This window comes from Grammomys surdaster, unplaced genomic scaffold (assembly GCF_004785775.1).
Source record: "Grammomys surdaster isolate TR1022 unplaced genomic scaffold, NIH_TR_1.0 336, whole genome shotgun sequence".
Taxonomy (NCBI): domain Eukaryota; kingdom Metazoa; phylum Chordata; class Mammalia; order Rodentia; family Muridae; genus Grammomys; species Grammomys surdaster.
The window spans coordinates 146765-162411 of NW_021604755.1; the positions used below are offsets into that span (position 1 = coordinate 146765).

The window sequence follows — 15647 nt, forward strand, 5'->3', positions numbered from 1 at the left end:
GGGGCCTCATTGCTGAGAAAGGGAGGGAATACTCCATTCCCCAGGGGATAGTCAAATCTGGAAGCCCTAAACTCATTTTTTAGATCCTTTTCTTTTTAGCCTCATCTGTGGAGAAGTGAGCCCCTGACCTGAACTGTAGCTTCTGCCCTGTGAATGGATGTCACAAGTGCCCCATGTCACCATGAATGGCTTTGCGCTTCTGTAACTATGTTTAGTTAGAGCAGAAACCATACACTAAACTTCAGATGCCAGAATGAGGTACTGCTCTGCTGGGCATCATCAGTACCCATTCCAGAAATGGGTCCTGAGTGGGGGTGCAGAAGATGCTTGACTGAGAGAAAGGAGCCCTGAAAAGCATTAGAACCCAGAGGTGAAGGAAGTGATATTAAAGAGAGACAAGAGACGGAAGCAGGCAAGCATCCGTGGGTCTGTGCATGCTATAGGCAGCTACAGGTAACTCAGTTGCTTCGGAGGGAGCAGTCTGAGGACATTCTCCTGGGAAACAACCTGCTCAGCCCATTCTAGTCTCTGCGACAATGCACAGTGCCCACAGGACCAGCCTTGGTCCCTGTTGCAAACAGCTGAGCAGAAGACTGCCCTGGGGCTGGGGTTCAGATTGCTCAACCTCCAAGCCTGCCTGGGTTTCAGATGAGTGGCAGACATTGTTTACATGATTTACATGTAAAAGAGATCCCAGGATCTCCTCTGATTGCAAGGAATTCCCAGTCTTCAAAGCAAGCTCAGAGTATGAGATGTGGAGAGAGTAATGGAATTACCAGCCGCCCCACCAACGCCAGATCTGAGAGCAACCAAGGAGCTAAAAACAAAACAAAACAAAGGTCTGGCTCCATGGGTCATCCAGGAACGTGTGAGGGACTGGGGTTCATGCTGGGGCAGACAAATGCGGAGGGCTTAGACTGTGGAAAGATGTGCAGACTTTTATCCACTGAGACATAAGGTGGGGGTTATCCTCCTTACCCAAACAACCACTGCATCAGCAGCCAGAATCTAGACTCTCCATCCCTTCCTGGGAGGAAAGGGACATTGAGATCAAAGGACTCTGTGACTTGTCTACTTCTGGGATACCTAGGATGCTCTTAAGAGTTTCGGAAATGTTCCAGAAAGAAAAGAGATGACACCTGTGTGGAACCAGTTCACTGGTTCTCAGCTCTGGCTGCCTGTTAGAACCTCTCAGGGAGCCCAGACCTCAGCCAGAGCAATTCAACAGGATCACTGGGGTGGGACCATGCCTTAGTGCCCTGGAGACAGAGACTTTGATCTACATGGTTCCCAACCTTTCCCACCTAACAACGTGTTTGAAATTAGCGATCTGGGCACAGATCCATCTCCAATTAGGGAGACGGTGGCTCAAGGCTTATTATTGTTATTTCTTATTAAGCTAGATAAGATATTCTACTACTGGGTCAGTAGGTCACAGGGAAACACAGAAGGCAATGACTCAGGAGTCAGGTATGAATAGAAACTTTGTAAAAATCAAGCTCTCAGGGTTTGGGGGCTCTGGGGCATTGAGCCCGGTTATCTCACTGGCTCTAAATGTGTTCCCCAGTCCCGCAGCATTAGTGTCCTGTGGAATCATCTTGGGAATGCTAATTCTCAGTCTGGCCCACAGTGACCGAGCTAGAATCTCTGAGGTGTGGCCCAGCAGCAGCCTGTTAGCCCAAGTTTGGGAACCACTGATCTGGCATAGGAAAGGCCAACTCTGCTGGACCTTGGCCTGCTCAGATGTCTTGCTTTTCTCCTGTACGGTAACCCTTAGTTAGCCTTACTTAGGAGAGCATCTTTGGAAACGTCAGCCTTAAAACATTCAATACAAAAGTGAATCGATAGTGTCAAAGAGACGACTCAACGGTTGAGAATACTTGTGTTTGCAGAGGACCTGGGTTCAGTCTCCAGCATCCGCGCCAGGCAGCTCACAACTTTCTGCAACTCCAGCTCCAGGAAATCTGATGCTACTCTGTGGGCACCCTGACCCACATACAGATATCCCCCCCACAAATACATATTAATTAAAAATAAAATAGATCTTAAAAGTGGATCAAAACACACAAATAATTGAAGACAGAGAAAAGTAACATTATTAAACTGTCCCACCATACAAGCTCACGGACTTTCACTTTCCTGAGCCCCATGGATTTGCTGAAGATGATGATGGGAAGGCAAATTCATGTAAACTTTTAGGGCTGTGACTTGGAAATGCCTATGACAGCCTCGGTATTCTTCACACAATTGCTCTGGTAGAGAGATGGACACTTAGCTAAAGGAACATTATATCCCAGTTTTATAATATATATCATAATTATATTAATATATTAATATAAACAATATAATATAATCATCTGGGAATAAGTATTCCCAAAGGAAAAATACAGTGAAAGATGGAACAGCCTTCTTTAAGGTAATTGCAGGCCAGGTCCCTTAATGGGATGGAGAGTGCACTCCTTTAATATGGTGAGGGGACTTGAAACAGGGTTATTAAATGGGGGAACAGCACAAAGTCACAGAAATGGACACTGAACAGTTCTCACAAGCCTTAAGGTCTTTTTCTAAGGCTAAACATTCTGAATTCCTTCAACCATTTGTCCTTGAAAAATTATCAAAGTCCCTAAAGTCTGAGCTGCCCATACGTACAAGAAGTCTTGGGGACATTCTACAAAGTGTGCAAGGGATACATTACTGTCACGTGCATCACACAGTTCTGCTTTGGCGTCAGCATGCTGGAAGCATGGGTCTAGCTTTTTGTGTTGATAGGGTCACCGTGGAGTTGGTGGACCATGATGCCAAGCTAACGGAAGTTTGTTAAGTGGAAAGGGAGGGAAGGCATTGCAAGTAGAGAAACAGGACTATGGGGAGGTGCAGAGGCAGCAAAGGTCTGGGCATGTTCAGGACTCAGTGTCCCACATGCCTGTGTCTGGAGCTGGCCAGAGAATGGGGGCAAGTGGTAGATGGAATGGAAAGGGAGGCTTTCCTCAGTTAATCCAAGATGTTGGGTTTTCCCCCTACTTGTTGCAAGTCAGAAATCAAGAAGAGCACATCGAAAGCTTTGTTTTAGAAAGATCACCCTGGTGGCTGCTTCCTGGAAGCAGGGGACACCTGCATAATGAACTTTAAAATGCTGGGATCCTTTGGGTCACTGATTTCCTATCTAGATGATTCTCTTTTACCCTGACCTAGGGATTACCTGGCAGGATTCAAGGAACCCTGGACTATGAGGCTCCCCAGGGCTGGAAGAGGGTATGAGAGGGTCGTGGGAGGGGGAGCAGCCATGTTTGTCCTGTGGGGCTCCGTCAGCTTTGAGGCAATAGGCTCAAGTTTCCATAGCCTTTGCACGGGTGGGCTGGGCCTACATTTGTCTGTCTTTCGAAGTGTGTTGACTGGAGGAGAGCCAGGCAGAAGCCTGGAGGTGGGATGGGGATGGGGTGGGAGTGGGGGAGCTGCCAGGCTCAGAGTGTGGCTGAGACTGTAATTAGGTGACGTTTGTTTTTGTTTTGCTTTAGAGGAAAATTCAGAACCTGTGACTCTTGTTCACAGGCACATGGCTGGTCGGGGTGACTTTGAGTTGATGGAAAATGTGGTCAACCCCATAAGTCTTGTACAGTCATCACTGCAGGTCTGTAGTGAACGTCCGGAGGTAATGCAAAACAAAGCAGGGGAGGCAGCTGCCCAGGCCTACAGAGGCCCTTTCTGTCCTAGAACTCTCCCAGGCACACCTGGGAAGGAGGTGCTTAGCCTCTGGCACACCTGTGAGGGGGTTTCTTAGCATCTGGAACACTTGTGGGAGGTTTCTTAGCCTCAGGTACATCTGTGGGGGGTTTCTTAGCCTCAGACACTGTGAATACTTATGTTGAATAGGTTGAGGTGGGAAAGTTCCCTGGGGTCCTGCACAAAAAGAATCTGGTGAGCTGATCCATCACTAGCATCCATCATTCCCCACTTCTGGACTGTGGGAACACTGCAAAGAGCTGCCTCAATCTGCTCTGACTCCCTCACCATGCTGGGTTTTAATATCAAACTGTGAGTTAGAATACATCCTTTCTCTCCCAGGCTGCTATTCATTTATTTATTTCAATGTGTGGGTGTTCTGCCTGCATGTATGTATGTGTACCACATGTATGCCTGCTGCCCACCGAGGCTGGAAGAAGGCATCAGTGTTACAGGTGCTGTGAGCAGCCATGAAGGTTCCCTTCGAGAGCCAGGGCTGTAACTGCTGAACCATCTCTCCAGCCTCAACACTAAGTTGCTTTTCTAGAGATTTTATCACAGCGACAGGAAAAGCAACTAAGACAAGGTATTCCCATGACACAGTTACTTACTATGATCAAATTTACAAAGCTGAAACACAGAGGATGGCCTCAAGTTTTTCTAGCCAGGAAAGAAATGACTTCACGCTCAAGTCTGCTGGACTCTCCTAAATGAGAAACCTATATTTTGTGTTTTGGTAAATGGATCAGGTTCCTGAGGAAGATGCAGGTTGCTCTTCTGTGGATGAGAAACCTCCTTTCCTAAGAAGGGATGTTACTCACCTTCTCTTGTCCCCATTTACAAAGTGAAGACACTGGCTTCCTGGTTTCTAGGTGGCACCACCTGTGTAGCCCCCACAAAGCCAGTGTCAGGACCTGATAGATTCTGATCAAGCCCCCAAAAGAGCAGAAGCGCCCTTAGAGTCCTTGGCCAGTGCATGTGAGCGGATGGCTGGAGCTCTCTGCTGCCTTCATGCCTCTCTGTGTGCTGGCTCTGACTCTCTCCAGTGGTCTCTGTGGATGAGGACCAGAGACCTCCCTCTGGAGGCTGCCTGCAGCAGAGCCTAGCTGGACCTGCCACTCACGGCACTCTAGACTGAAAACCTCAAGTTCTAGGCAGCTAACACCAGTGAATTTCTGACAAGCTCCTTTTCAGAAAAGAAAATCAAAACACAAGGTCTGACGACAACCAGGATTTTAAGTTATATCTGATTTGTCACCACAGGAAATAATATCTGGAGTTATATATGAGTAGTTATTCAGGTACTACTAAAACTGGCGCATCCTACCGTGTCTCCCGGCTGTGGCCTCATCACAGACACTCGATCATATCCTTTCCTCAGCAGAACCCACAAGGCATCAAGTTTTCCCTGAAATAAAAGAAATGCAAGAAGATTACATATGAAACCAGTCTGGTGGACAGGCACTGTAGATCTAAAGAACTTTCCAGGTTTTTCCTATCATGTTAGAAGCACAGCTCCGGTGAATTGGTGAAGGTGGATTAGAGACTCTCCACTGTCTAATGCAAGGGGTACAGTCTAAGAGCAGAGAACAGGCCTCCATGTGAAGTGTGCTTCGTACAGGGGCGTTGCTATACTCCACTGCATGAGTGTGTGTGGTGTCCCAGAGGATAGTGATGGTAAGGGGGGGATGTCTGCAGCGCGCAGCCTCAATACAGATGCTTTATGGTGGCGCTGATCATGCCAGAGAACCCTGGGTTCTGAAGTCACTCTCTGGTGAGCCAAACATACACCTGAAAAACTAAGTTCTTGAACACTGGCCAACTGTCACCTAAGCTCTGGTGGGTTAAATGTGATCTTGCCAAGTGTTGAGTTTCTCATCTCCTATTACAAAGAACCTACAAAAGTCTTTGGAAATATTCTGAAATGGGTTTAGTGTCACTGGTGGACAGAGTGGGTTTTGTATTTGGCATAGTTTTCTGCATGAGGCAATGCTAAGTGTCAGCTAACTGTTTCCTTGAAGGTTCTTAGGGGACAAGCCCTTACAGCTCATGATATTAGGTGAATGCCTTCTCTTTATTTCTAGGGGGGGGGTCTTCATATTTGGCTTGTAAATCAGCCCACCCATATTGCCTTATTTGCTAGACACTCGACCCCTGGACAAATGAGAAGCAACGACTTGAGGTTTAAGGAAGAAAACTTGGCTATTGAAGAAAGGAACTAATTAGCTCAGCAGAAATGGAAAGCTGCGTGCACAGCAAACTGCTGCTTGCACGTGTGGTCCCAGGAGAGAGAGGCTCACGCTCCTTGGTGGAGCAGGTGACTACAGAAACCAAGCAGAGAACCCTCGCTGACCAGGGAAGCTGTAGCTGGGCTGTCTCCGCTCCAGCCTGCAGCACAGAGCCTTCTCAGCTCCCCAAAGCTTGCTCTTCTTAAAGTGAGGGGCTAACAATATCGTCTCCTCTATAAATTAAATTATCTTTTAAGTTATTTCAGAAAAAGTATTCACCACACACTATCTGTAATCGAAGTAAAGTCATTAAAATGACAAGTGGGGAAGGAGTACAAGGCTGGAAGGGCTTGAGGCACAGTGTCTTCAATACACGGGCATCCACAAGCACCTAGACGTCTTTGTGTTCTCCCGATGCCTCCTTTCCAAGCCGAAATTACATTCTTCTTCATCACACCCAGGCTGTGCTCTAGCCCCTGTCATTCCCTCAGAATGACTCTTACTTAAAGCCACATCTTGATGGCCAAACACGTCCATATTCTGGAGGCGCACTGGGCTCCTCCTTCAGGAGTCTTTCCATTGGCCTTGCCTCTGTTAGGGTTGGCCTGTCTCCTCCTCCCTTTCTGCTTCTTTGCTCCTCCCCCTCTGCCTGTGCTTGATTTGAGGGCGGAGCTCCACTGGCCCAATCTGTGTAGCACCTGGCCTGACTCTCCCATGTAGCCTCTGGCTTCATCTTGGGCCTCTCGAGGGCCAGATCCAGGCATGTTGTGACCTCTTTAGGTCCAGACCAGGGCACTGTGTAACCTTCCAGCTTTTCTGATGTTGATGTAACAGGAGCCAAGAGAAAGCACGGCAAATCAGTGAGCTCTCATTGAGGCACAAGTACTCTTCCTCACATTGTCTCAGCTCATGGAGGTGTAAGCTGCACACCAGAGGGTCACCCTCTCTCCACGCTGCTTCATGGCCAGCATCAGCCATGTTTGGGGAGTGGTCCCAGCTCACTTGACACTTCTTCCCATTCCACTATTTCCGAAGCCCTGGTATAACCAGGGCTCTTATCACCTGTCACTTAGTCCATGGAACATTCCCTGTGGGCAGATGTAAGATCCATCCCTATGTATGGATACATAATGGTTAATAAAATAAATCTCAGGCCGTCTTACCAGCAGTGTGTACTCAAGCAAACCCTCTAATCTCTTAGTGCCTGGTTTATGGTGTGTGTGTGTGTGTGTGTGTGTATGTCTGTGTGTGTGTTGGGATGTGTGTATGTGTATGTGGAAGGGCGGTGTTTGTGAGTGTGAGGGTGGTGTTTGTGAGTCTGTATGGTTATGTGTGTGTATGTGTATGTGTTGGGGGAATTCTACTTTTGAGGGTTGTTCTTAGAACCCAGCCTGACCCGTGTCAAGTGCTTCATCCAGGTGAGCTGCTGTCTTTCGCTTTTCTGGACAAAGCGAGACCATCTTACTCCATTTTCTCTTCAGCATTCTGAACTCTGACTGTCCCTCAGGTGAACCTGCAGCCCTCCATTTGTGGCACAAGAACTGTGGATAACTGCCTTAGTTGCCTTCTGAGCCTGCATCAGGTGGCTTCCAAGGCAGGAGTTGAAGGAAGCATTAGGGAAGAGAGTGGTTACAACTGGCTAAGGACAAAAGTTAGTTCTAGGGGCCAGCGAAATGACTTAGCTGGTATTGGGGCTTCCCATGCAAGCTGGTGACTTGAGTCGATCCTGAGAACCCACGTAAAGGTAGAGGGAGAGAACCGACCGACTCCACAGAGTTGTCCTGAACTCCACATGTAAGCTGGAACACATGCCCCTCCCTCATTGTGCTCCCCCCCACAATAATATATTTTAAAAATTAAGTGAAAAACAAAAAAAAAACAAAACCCTTTACAGTCAGCCAAGATCCTGACAAATGTTCTCGGAGCCCAGATTTTCTGAACACAGCAGAAACCTGTCAATTAAAGCTGTACTGTCTGCTTGTTCATGAAGATCCCTTCCCTAAGGCCTGGTGTGTGTGTGTGTGTGTGTGTGTGTGTGTGTGTGTGTGTGTGTGTGTAGAGGCACTGTCCCTGTCACATAGGGTGTCCATCAGGCACAGCCTGTATACAACATGTACTTTAGACTCTGGTCTTCCTTCATTCCCCAGGCAAAATGCCAGCTGCTTCTGTGAAGTTATGACGAAGATTCCACCACAAACCCCAGAGTCCCAGCCAGGGTGTGTTAGCTGGCGTTTAAAAATAGCTTCTTCCATATGAAGTTGACACAGCTTGACTATAAAATCGGAGATTTAACAGTGCCAGGCTCCCACACCATACCTCTCTCTGCTCAGGCCATAACTTAAATGCACGGAGAGAGAGGTGAAGGCCTATGTGGCTTTGCCTGTATAATGGTGAGACCCAGCGAACCTATGCAAAGCACCCTCCAGCACCGCTGAGTTTCTTCTCTAATTTTGAGGCTCTTTGGGGCAATCTATCTTAGCTTGTGGATTTAGCTCTGGGACGGAAACTTGAAGATAGCTCAATTTATAGCACTGTTCTGAACAGAAATCTGTATTTCTGTGCTTTGAAATACATAGTAGTTTAATCCAAAACCCTGTCGCTCCACAGTCTGCCATTTGCAGGGAGCAGCCTGTCTGTCTTTCAAGGCAGGTCCTGGCTTGGCCCTTTAGCTGCCATTTCTCTCACTCCCTGGCATGTGGAGAAGCTACTGGAAAAAGGGATGGGTACTTTCTCTGAAGTCTGCAGTCAGTCCTAGCTTTAATGCAGCTGGTGGCCATGTATTTGGGCATGACTTAACTTGTCTGCAATGACTAGTTCTGTTTAATGAGAAGCACGGGGTGCTGTAAATCGGGGAAGCAAAAACCAAGCAAAGGAAAACAAAGCTAAATACCAGGGGAAATTCCCCCATCATGAGCCTGGAGCGAGGATGGGGGGGATTGTGGCTGGTGTGGTCAGTGTCCTAATATAGCATGGGGTACGATGCAGGGACAAGAGGAGGAGCCCACTGTAACCCTTTCCCCTCAGCTCCTGCTGGGATGCTCATCAAGCAAACCCACCTGCTTCTCAGCTCTCTGGAAAGAAGGAAGATGGTGGCCACTTTTGCTGTTTACCATGAGTTCACCATGGTCCCAGGATTTGCTGAAAGTTTAGTGCTAGGTGCAGGGTTCTCCCTGTTCACAGTGGGAAGGGAAGGCAGATACAGCATGGACTGGCCATTTTCCAGAAGCCTCCTGTCCTCACCGACTGCATTTCTTTGCATACTGCCTCTGCACCGCTAGCTTCTCTTGGCTCATGGGGAACTAGGACATGAGACTGAGGTGAGGGTGAATGGGGCATTTGTCCCTTCTGTCCCCTTCGACTTCCCTGGCTCCCTGTGGTGATTGTATTCCTAACAGGGCAGCCTCACTGAGGGCCTCTGAGCCTAGCTCACCATTTGTTAGCCCTACCATCTGCAGTGTGCCTACTGTGTTAGTACAGAGTTGTGACAAACACCAAGAGAGGGTCCCGTGTGGGACTTAGGTTTACATATACCTTCTAGAAGGAGCCAAAGAGCAAAGAGCAAATACAACCAGTTAAGAATGTCAAAGCCACAGTCTCTGCTAGCTCATATGTGTGCCAGACACAACAGGGCTGATATCCGTGAACTCACAGGACTTGTGACAGCACACACAGGACCTGCACAAGTTCAAGGCAGATAACATCCCGTTGTAGAGAAGGGGAAGTGGGTACAAAGTCCTATCCCTAACCAAGGGGCTAACTGTAATTGATACATGCTGGAAGAGAGATAATCAGAAAATGTCTCCAATGGAGAATATCTCCAGTGGAGTCTCTGGGTCTATGAGTCACACTCCAAGGCAGGCCCAAGGCCCAGGAGTAGTTGGCCAGCACAAAACATGCCGCACGATTGTTGATGTGCTTTTTGTTTTGTTTTGTCAATTTTTTGTCTTATTGTCTGTTGTTATTGAGCGCGGGAGGGAGGGTGGGGGGGCGTGGGGGCGGTGGTGTGAGAGAGAGAGAGAGAGAGAGAGAGAGAGAGAGAGAGAGAGAGAGAGAATGAAATCGGGGAGAGGAAATAGAAAGAATTATGACCAAAATATATCTTATAACATTAACAAAAATAAAACAAGTGTCAGAGTCATCTTTTGCTTCTAGGCCATGAGGAAACAGGTGATGAGGTGGATGAAGGGTGCTGATATCTGTCCCTTACCACAGCTCCTTTTATTACTATTCTCTGGTGGCTACTGAGGGACCTCTGAGCCTCGCTCACTTTCTGTTAACCCTACCATTTGCAGTGTGCTTCCTGTGTTGGTGCAGAGCTATGACAAACACCAAGAGAGGGTGCCATGTGGGACTTAGTATTTTATGAGGTCCCTTTAATGCCCACAGGCATCTTAGCTAAAAAAAAAAAAAAAAGGTTCAGCATGAAGAGTGAGTTTTATACACATGAGGGCTGGACCGCTGGTGGGACACCAGTTCTTTCTCAGGAATTCCCAGGTCCTCTCTGCACTTCTGCATCACTTCATGAACCGTGTTATCAAATGGCCTCTTCCTGGACAGAGCTTGCCAATGTGTGGTCTAATGAGCTCGGAAGTGGTTTCTTGACCATGCCTCATGCGTCAGCTCTTCAGTGGGAGCTGGGGAGGTCCCTGCTCCGTGCCAGGCTCCATGCTGTTTAGTGGGACTTCAAAGGATCACTGGTGCCCACAAGGGGCAAAATCCAGTAAGAAAGCTCATAAAACTGAGAGAATCTTCTTAACTGAGACCCACCCATCTCCTACCTAGCAGTGGTCCTGTGTGAGTGCTGGCATTAGCTGTCCCACCAGGTGAGAGGACCCTGCAAGCTTGCTTATGACCTCAGCCAGAGTTGTGACCAAGTGAGGGACACCAGTCTCGGGGGCTTCCTCCATCAGTCCTGTGAGGCGACTCCAGGACATGGATTCCAACTCTCTCAACATCAATGCGCTGGGTGTAAAGTCTCACATCAGGGTCGATGTGAAATGTGACCTGGGCTTTCTTGCTGAGGTTCCTGACACATTCCAGCCAAGATCTTTGCTCATTTCAATAACCTAGGTGACCAGTTCCTTCCTCTGGGATCCAGCCTCATCTCTGGCAATGCTGTCTGTGACCTCCTGGGTGTCTTAAAACCCAGATGCTTGGCCCTACACTGGAGGTTCTGATACAGCCAATCTTGGATGGGACCTCTCAATGTATGTTTCTAACAAGTTCCTGGGTGAGGCTGATACTGCTGGTTTGGGGACCACACTGAGAAAAGATGTGGTCCTTTTCTCACTAAGGAGACTTGGGAACCAAGATCTTAGTATGATGGCACATGCCTGTAATTCTAGTACTGTGGGGGTCAAGGCAGAAAGATCATGAGTTCCAGGACACCCCATGTAACTTTGTGAGGCTCTTTCTCTAAGGGGAAGGGGCAGGGGGAGCACCAGCAGGCAGAAGTCCTTGGAAGTCCTTAGCAGAAGAGTACTAGACTGAAAGCTTAGGTGTGGAATCTTAAGGCATGGCAAGTGGAATAGGGTTTTGAGCTGACAGAGGAAATAGACACGACTCGAGGGCATCTTGGAGGTCTTCTGTGAGACTGAGCCTCTAAGCCTGGGATCTTCATTCTGACATTCTCTCCCTACCATTACCTGGCCTATATAGGGCTGAGAAGCCCACCATTCAGTATCTGTGCATGGCATAGGGGGGACTTGTCAGGACTCACAGAGTAGATGCAGATTCCAGGAAGGTGCTGGCAACATTTTTAGATTTCTAAATGTATTTGTCTATATCCTGATTCATCTAGCAAAATCTAGTCTGAAGCTACCAGTTAAGAAAGGAACAACATGCCCTTCCAACCTTGAAGATTTCAGAAACGAAAATTCAGCTACAACCAAGGATGCGGTGTTAGTCACAAAGTGGATTCCTGAAAACGGCAGGACAGGAAAATCCCCTGTCTTCTCATCTCTGAGGATCCTCTCGGCTCCTTCCTGTCTGCACATGTCTGCACGCTACTGCAGTTCCTCACTGGAGAAGAATGAGCAGCAGCAGCCTGTTCCCCCACCAGCTGTGCTTCGCCCACAGCCCAGAGTTCAATCCTTTGCCTCAGGGAAGCTTATTCTAAAAAAAGAATCTCACGGCTTTAAACACAGCAAACCCAAATGGAAACTGCACTCAAGTTCCCGTGAGCCTGAGCTCATTCAGCTGAGAAACAGCAGCTACCAATCTAGTTTAATGTACCTACACGTGCGTGCGTGCGTGCGTGCGTGCGTGCGTGCCTGTGTGGGCGTGTGGAGGCCAGGGGTTGACTGGGGTGTTGTCTTTAGTTGCTCTCTGCTTTATTTTTTGAGATGCAGACTCTCTTTGAACCCAGAGCACACCTGTTTGGCTAGACTCTGTCCAGTGAGCTCCGGTGAGCTCCGGTGAGCTCCAGGGATCTTTGTTTACGCAGCAATCACTTTATAGACTCAACTGTCTTCCCAGGCCTGGCATTTATTTTGATTTTTATAAGTGCTGTTCTAAAGCTAAGAAATATTCAGAGAAGGATAAAACTTGCTATGTAGCTAGTTCCTGGAAGAGGGGCAAGGCTGTAAGAATGTATGTGGACAGAAAAGGGAACTAATCAATTCTCACACTTTTACTAGCAGGTCCAGTCGGTACTTTTGGGTGCAAACCTCTGCAGGAGCTGGGATGGGTTCTGTCTAGAGTCTTCTGCAATGAGTTTCCAGGGTTCTGATGACTGTCATAGTGCAGGTGCATAGGGACACTACACAGAGGAGAGTGCTCACCCCTCAGATGAATTCAAAGCCATGTGCACCCATGATGACAAGAGACCCTTAGGAGCATCAATCACCTCTTGTGGCTTTAACTTCCCAAGAAGCCAGAGTAGATCAGGGCTTGGAGCTGAGGCGGGAGAAGAGAGATGATGGAGAAGAAAGAAGATTGGCTCACAGCTGGGAAGAGGAAGTGTAGGAAGGACTGGGTAGAGACACACCTTGATGGGTGAGTACCACTTCCGAGGGGAGGAAGGCCGGCGCGTGTTGTTGTTGAGGTTCCGGGGCTCTGGGAACTCATACTCTTGCTCTGGCATCTTGACTCTGGCATTCTTTGCTTTTTCTAACTTCGCCCCTTCTTCTGTGGAGCCCTTTTCTCCCCAGCGAACCTAATGTAAGTGAAATTCCGTAGAACAAAGTTACACGGTTTGCCCTTTGAGGACAGAGTCTGAGGGACACGACACTGGGTCCTCTGTACCTTCAGGACTGTGAGTCAGAGAAGTCGGGTGTGTGGCAAAAGGCAAAGAGGAGGGCAGAAGAGGTGATACAGGTGGGGAGCTATGGGTCAGGAGAACGAGAGGGAAAACTGGCAAGGTGGGGTACAGAAGTGGGGTTTCAGTCCAGTGAACAAAGAAACCCAGGAGTTTGGCATCTGACTGGTGATGGGTAAGATGCAGGCATGCAGTTAAACAGCTATACCCCTTCACCTCCCCATCTTTGTGTCTCATAAAACACATCTCCCCTAACCTCAAGCATGGACCACCAGCGTTTGCTCTGGGTTTCTATCACCAAGTAACTGGCATACAGAGTTGTATGATGGCGGACCTCTTACCTCCATTCTTTTAATGCCTCCAACGCCGCGTCCACCGTAGTAAGAGGCATCTACTGTGGGCCATTTCTTCTTCGGCAAACCATCATCGTCTTCTTCCTGTTGAGAGATTGTGACATTTGAAGACAAAGCCTCTGAAGTTGTGTGTGTCCATTCTGGTGAGGTGGACAGGAACACGCTGGTACAGTGAAATCACACAGTTTCAGACCTCATGGTTAAGTCCCCATGTTCACTTGACTTTGGAGCTCACACAGCCTCTCTGAGTATGTTGTCCTGATTCATGAAGTGGGTATTAGACAGTCTGTGGATAGCCCTGGGGAGCAGGCCCGACCCTGCACAGTAGGGATCTGTTTGAATGTGCCACTGAACTTCCGGCCGTAAGAGTGCAATCCCTAATGTAACCATGTTATGAGATGGCGCTTGACAAGAGGTGACTGGATCTGAGGGCCGTGTCCTCACAAAGTACATTACTAAAGACTGGCCTTGTCCTAAGTGAGCAGCGGTGGTGAAGCTGAGGCTTGGTTGCTTTCCTTTACTAAGCCTTCTTGTCCTTCTGCTTCTGCCCTGCACGATGCATGAGAAGGTCCCATTAGATGCAGACCCCTGGCCCTTGGGCTTCCCAGAATGACATCTCCAGAAGTGTAAGAAATTAGTTTTGTTTTTCTTTATAAATCTTCCAGCCTTGGATATTGTGTTATAGAAGCCAGCATTAGGAAGAGTTCACGAATGTCTTCATTTGGTAATTATATGAGTACAAGCATTGGACACCAACTACTCCAGGTGTTTTGTGGCTGTCAGATTCAGAGGAGCGGAGGTGACTTTCTGATTTGATGTCTTGATGCCCCATCTGGTGGATGACCCACCCCATAGCATAAGAGCCCAATTCACATCTCTCCCCTCCTCCCTTTCCCAAATTTGGAAAGACTCCAAATGCTTATGTATGTAACACACAAAACTCTAATCTCTATACTTTCCTTGGCTTCTTGGCACACTCCAGGAACCCCTCTCTACTTCTCCACTCTCATGTGTATGGGGCGCTGGGAAAGGAAGGCAGGCCATCCAGAGACAGGTACTGCCCTTGCCTCTCAGTGTAGATTCACAACAGGAAATGCTTAGACACATCCTCAGCTCCACCGAGCCTCGTTAGACCCTGACCTGAGCTTCCCCTCCAAACTCAAACACCAGCCACAAAAGTCAACACTAAGCCCAAGGTCTGAGCAAAGGGAGAGTCAGCGTTTCCTTGCAGTAAGCAGGACTCTGTTTATGCACCAGAGCCTGTAGAATTGCACAATCCCAGGGAGAGCCGAGAACCTTTGATGTGTTTTTTCACTTGGCTGAAAGTTGGTGGAGTAAACTCACAGGGCTGAGCACATACTCTCCAACAGCCAACAGTCTCCGAGAGTGCAGTTCTACATCTAGTTAAAGAAAAGAAGCTTCTGGAAGGTATCTCCCTGCCCCGCACCCAGTCACCTTCAGAAATGTATCCAGGAGGGGGAATCTCTAGCACAGATTTTTTTCTTTTGTGGTAAAGAAACTTTGGTGACCTCTATAGTTCCTGGAGGTGAGAATTAGCTGAACTAAACTGTTTCACAGCATCAAGTAGCAGGAACCAGGGCCTTGTGGGAAATCAGCAGGGGACGGGCAAAAAAGAGTGGTCTGAGCCACCACAATCTGTGAGGGTACCCACAGGAGATGGCAGGGTGGGAGAACCAGCTATATCCACAGCCACACAGCTGCCCTCCAGTCTCTTACTTAGGTCAAACCCTCAAGAGGAAAGCCTTGTGTGTGGGGGAACGGAGGCACAGATGGCATCCAGCAATCCAGAGGATGAAATGGCACAGAAGCATCGAGACATGTCAGCAGTGTGAGAAGGTGTTCAGCTGGGGCTGGGTCTGATTTCCCACCAGGGGAAGTCGTGTTTAAATCTCAAAGGCTGTGGTGGCCCAGACGTCACTGGACTGATAGTTGGGCAACACCATAGCAGCACATCCGCCAGATGGCAGAGGCCCACTGTGACGTGTTTGTCTTCAGGAAGACCAAGCTGAGCTTTCCCAGTTAGCCTGAGACCCCATGCTGTCCTTACTCTCCCAGAGTTGCCAGCTG

General features: G+C 48.3%; 1 protein-coding gene across 1 annotated transcript in view; it reads right to left on the bottom strand.

Moving 5' to 3' along the window:
• Positions 1 to 15647, bottom strand: part of Antxr1 (ANTXR cell adhesion molecule 1) — a 197714-nt gene that overhangs the window by 42104 nt on the left and 139963 nt on the right. Inside the window, exons 15-17 of the mRNA XM_028778462.1 lie at positions 13548 to 13643; positions 12937 to 13104; positions 5048 to 5128 (exon numbers count right to left, since the gene is read on the bottom strand). Of these exons, the coding sequence (XP_028634295.1) occupies positions 5048 to 5128; positions 12937 to 13104; positions 13548 to 13643 (345 nt within the window). The remainder of the gene's footprint in view (positions 1 to 5047; positions 5129 to 12936; positions 13105 to 13547; positions 13644 to 15647) is intronic.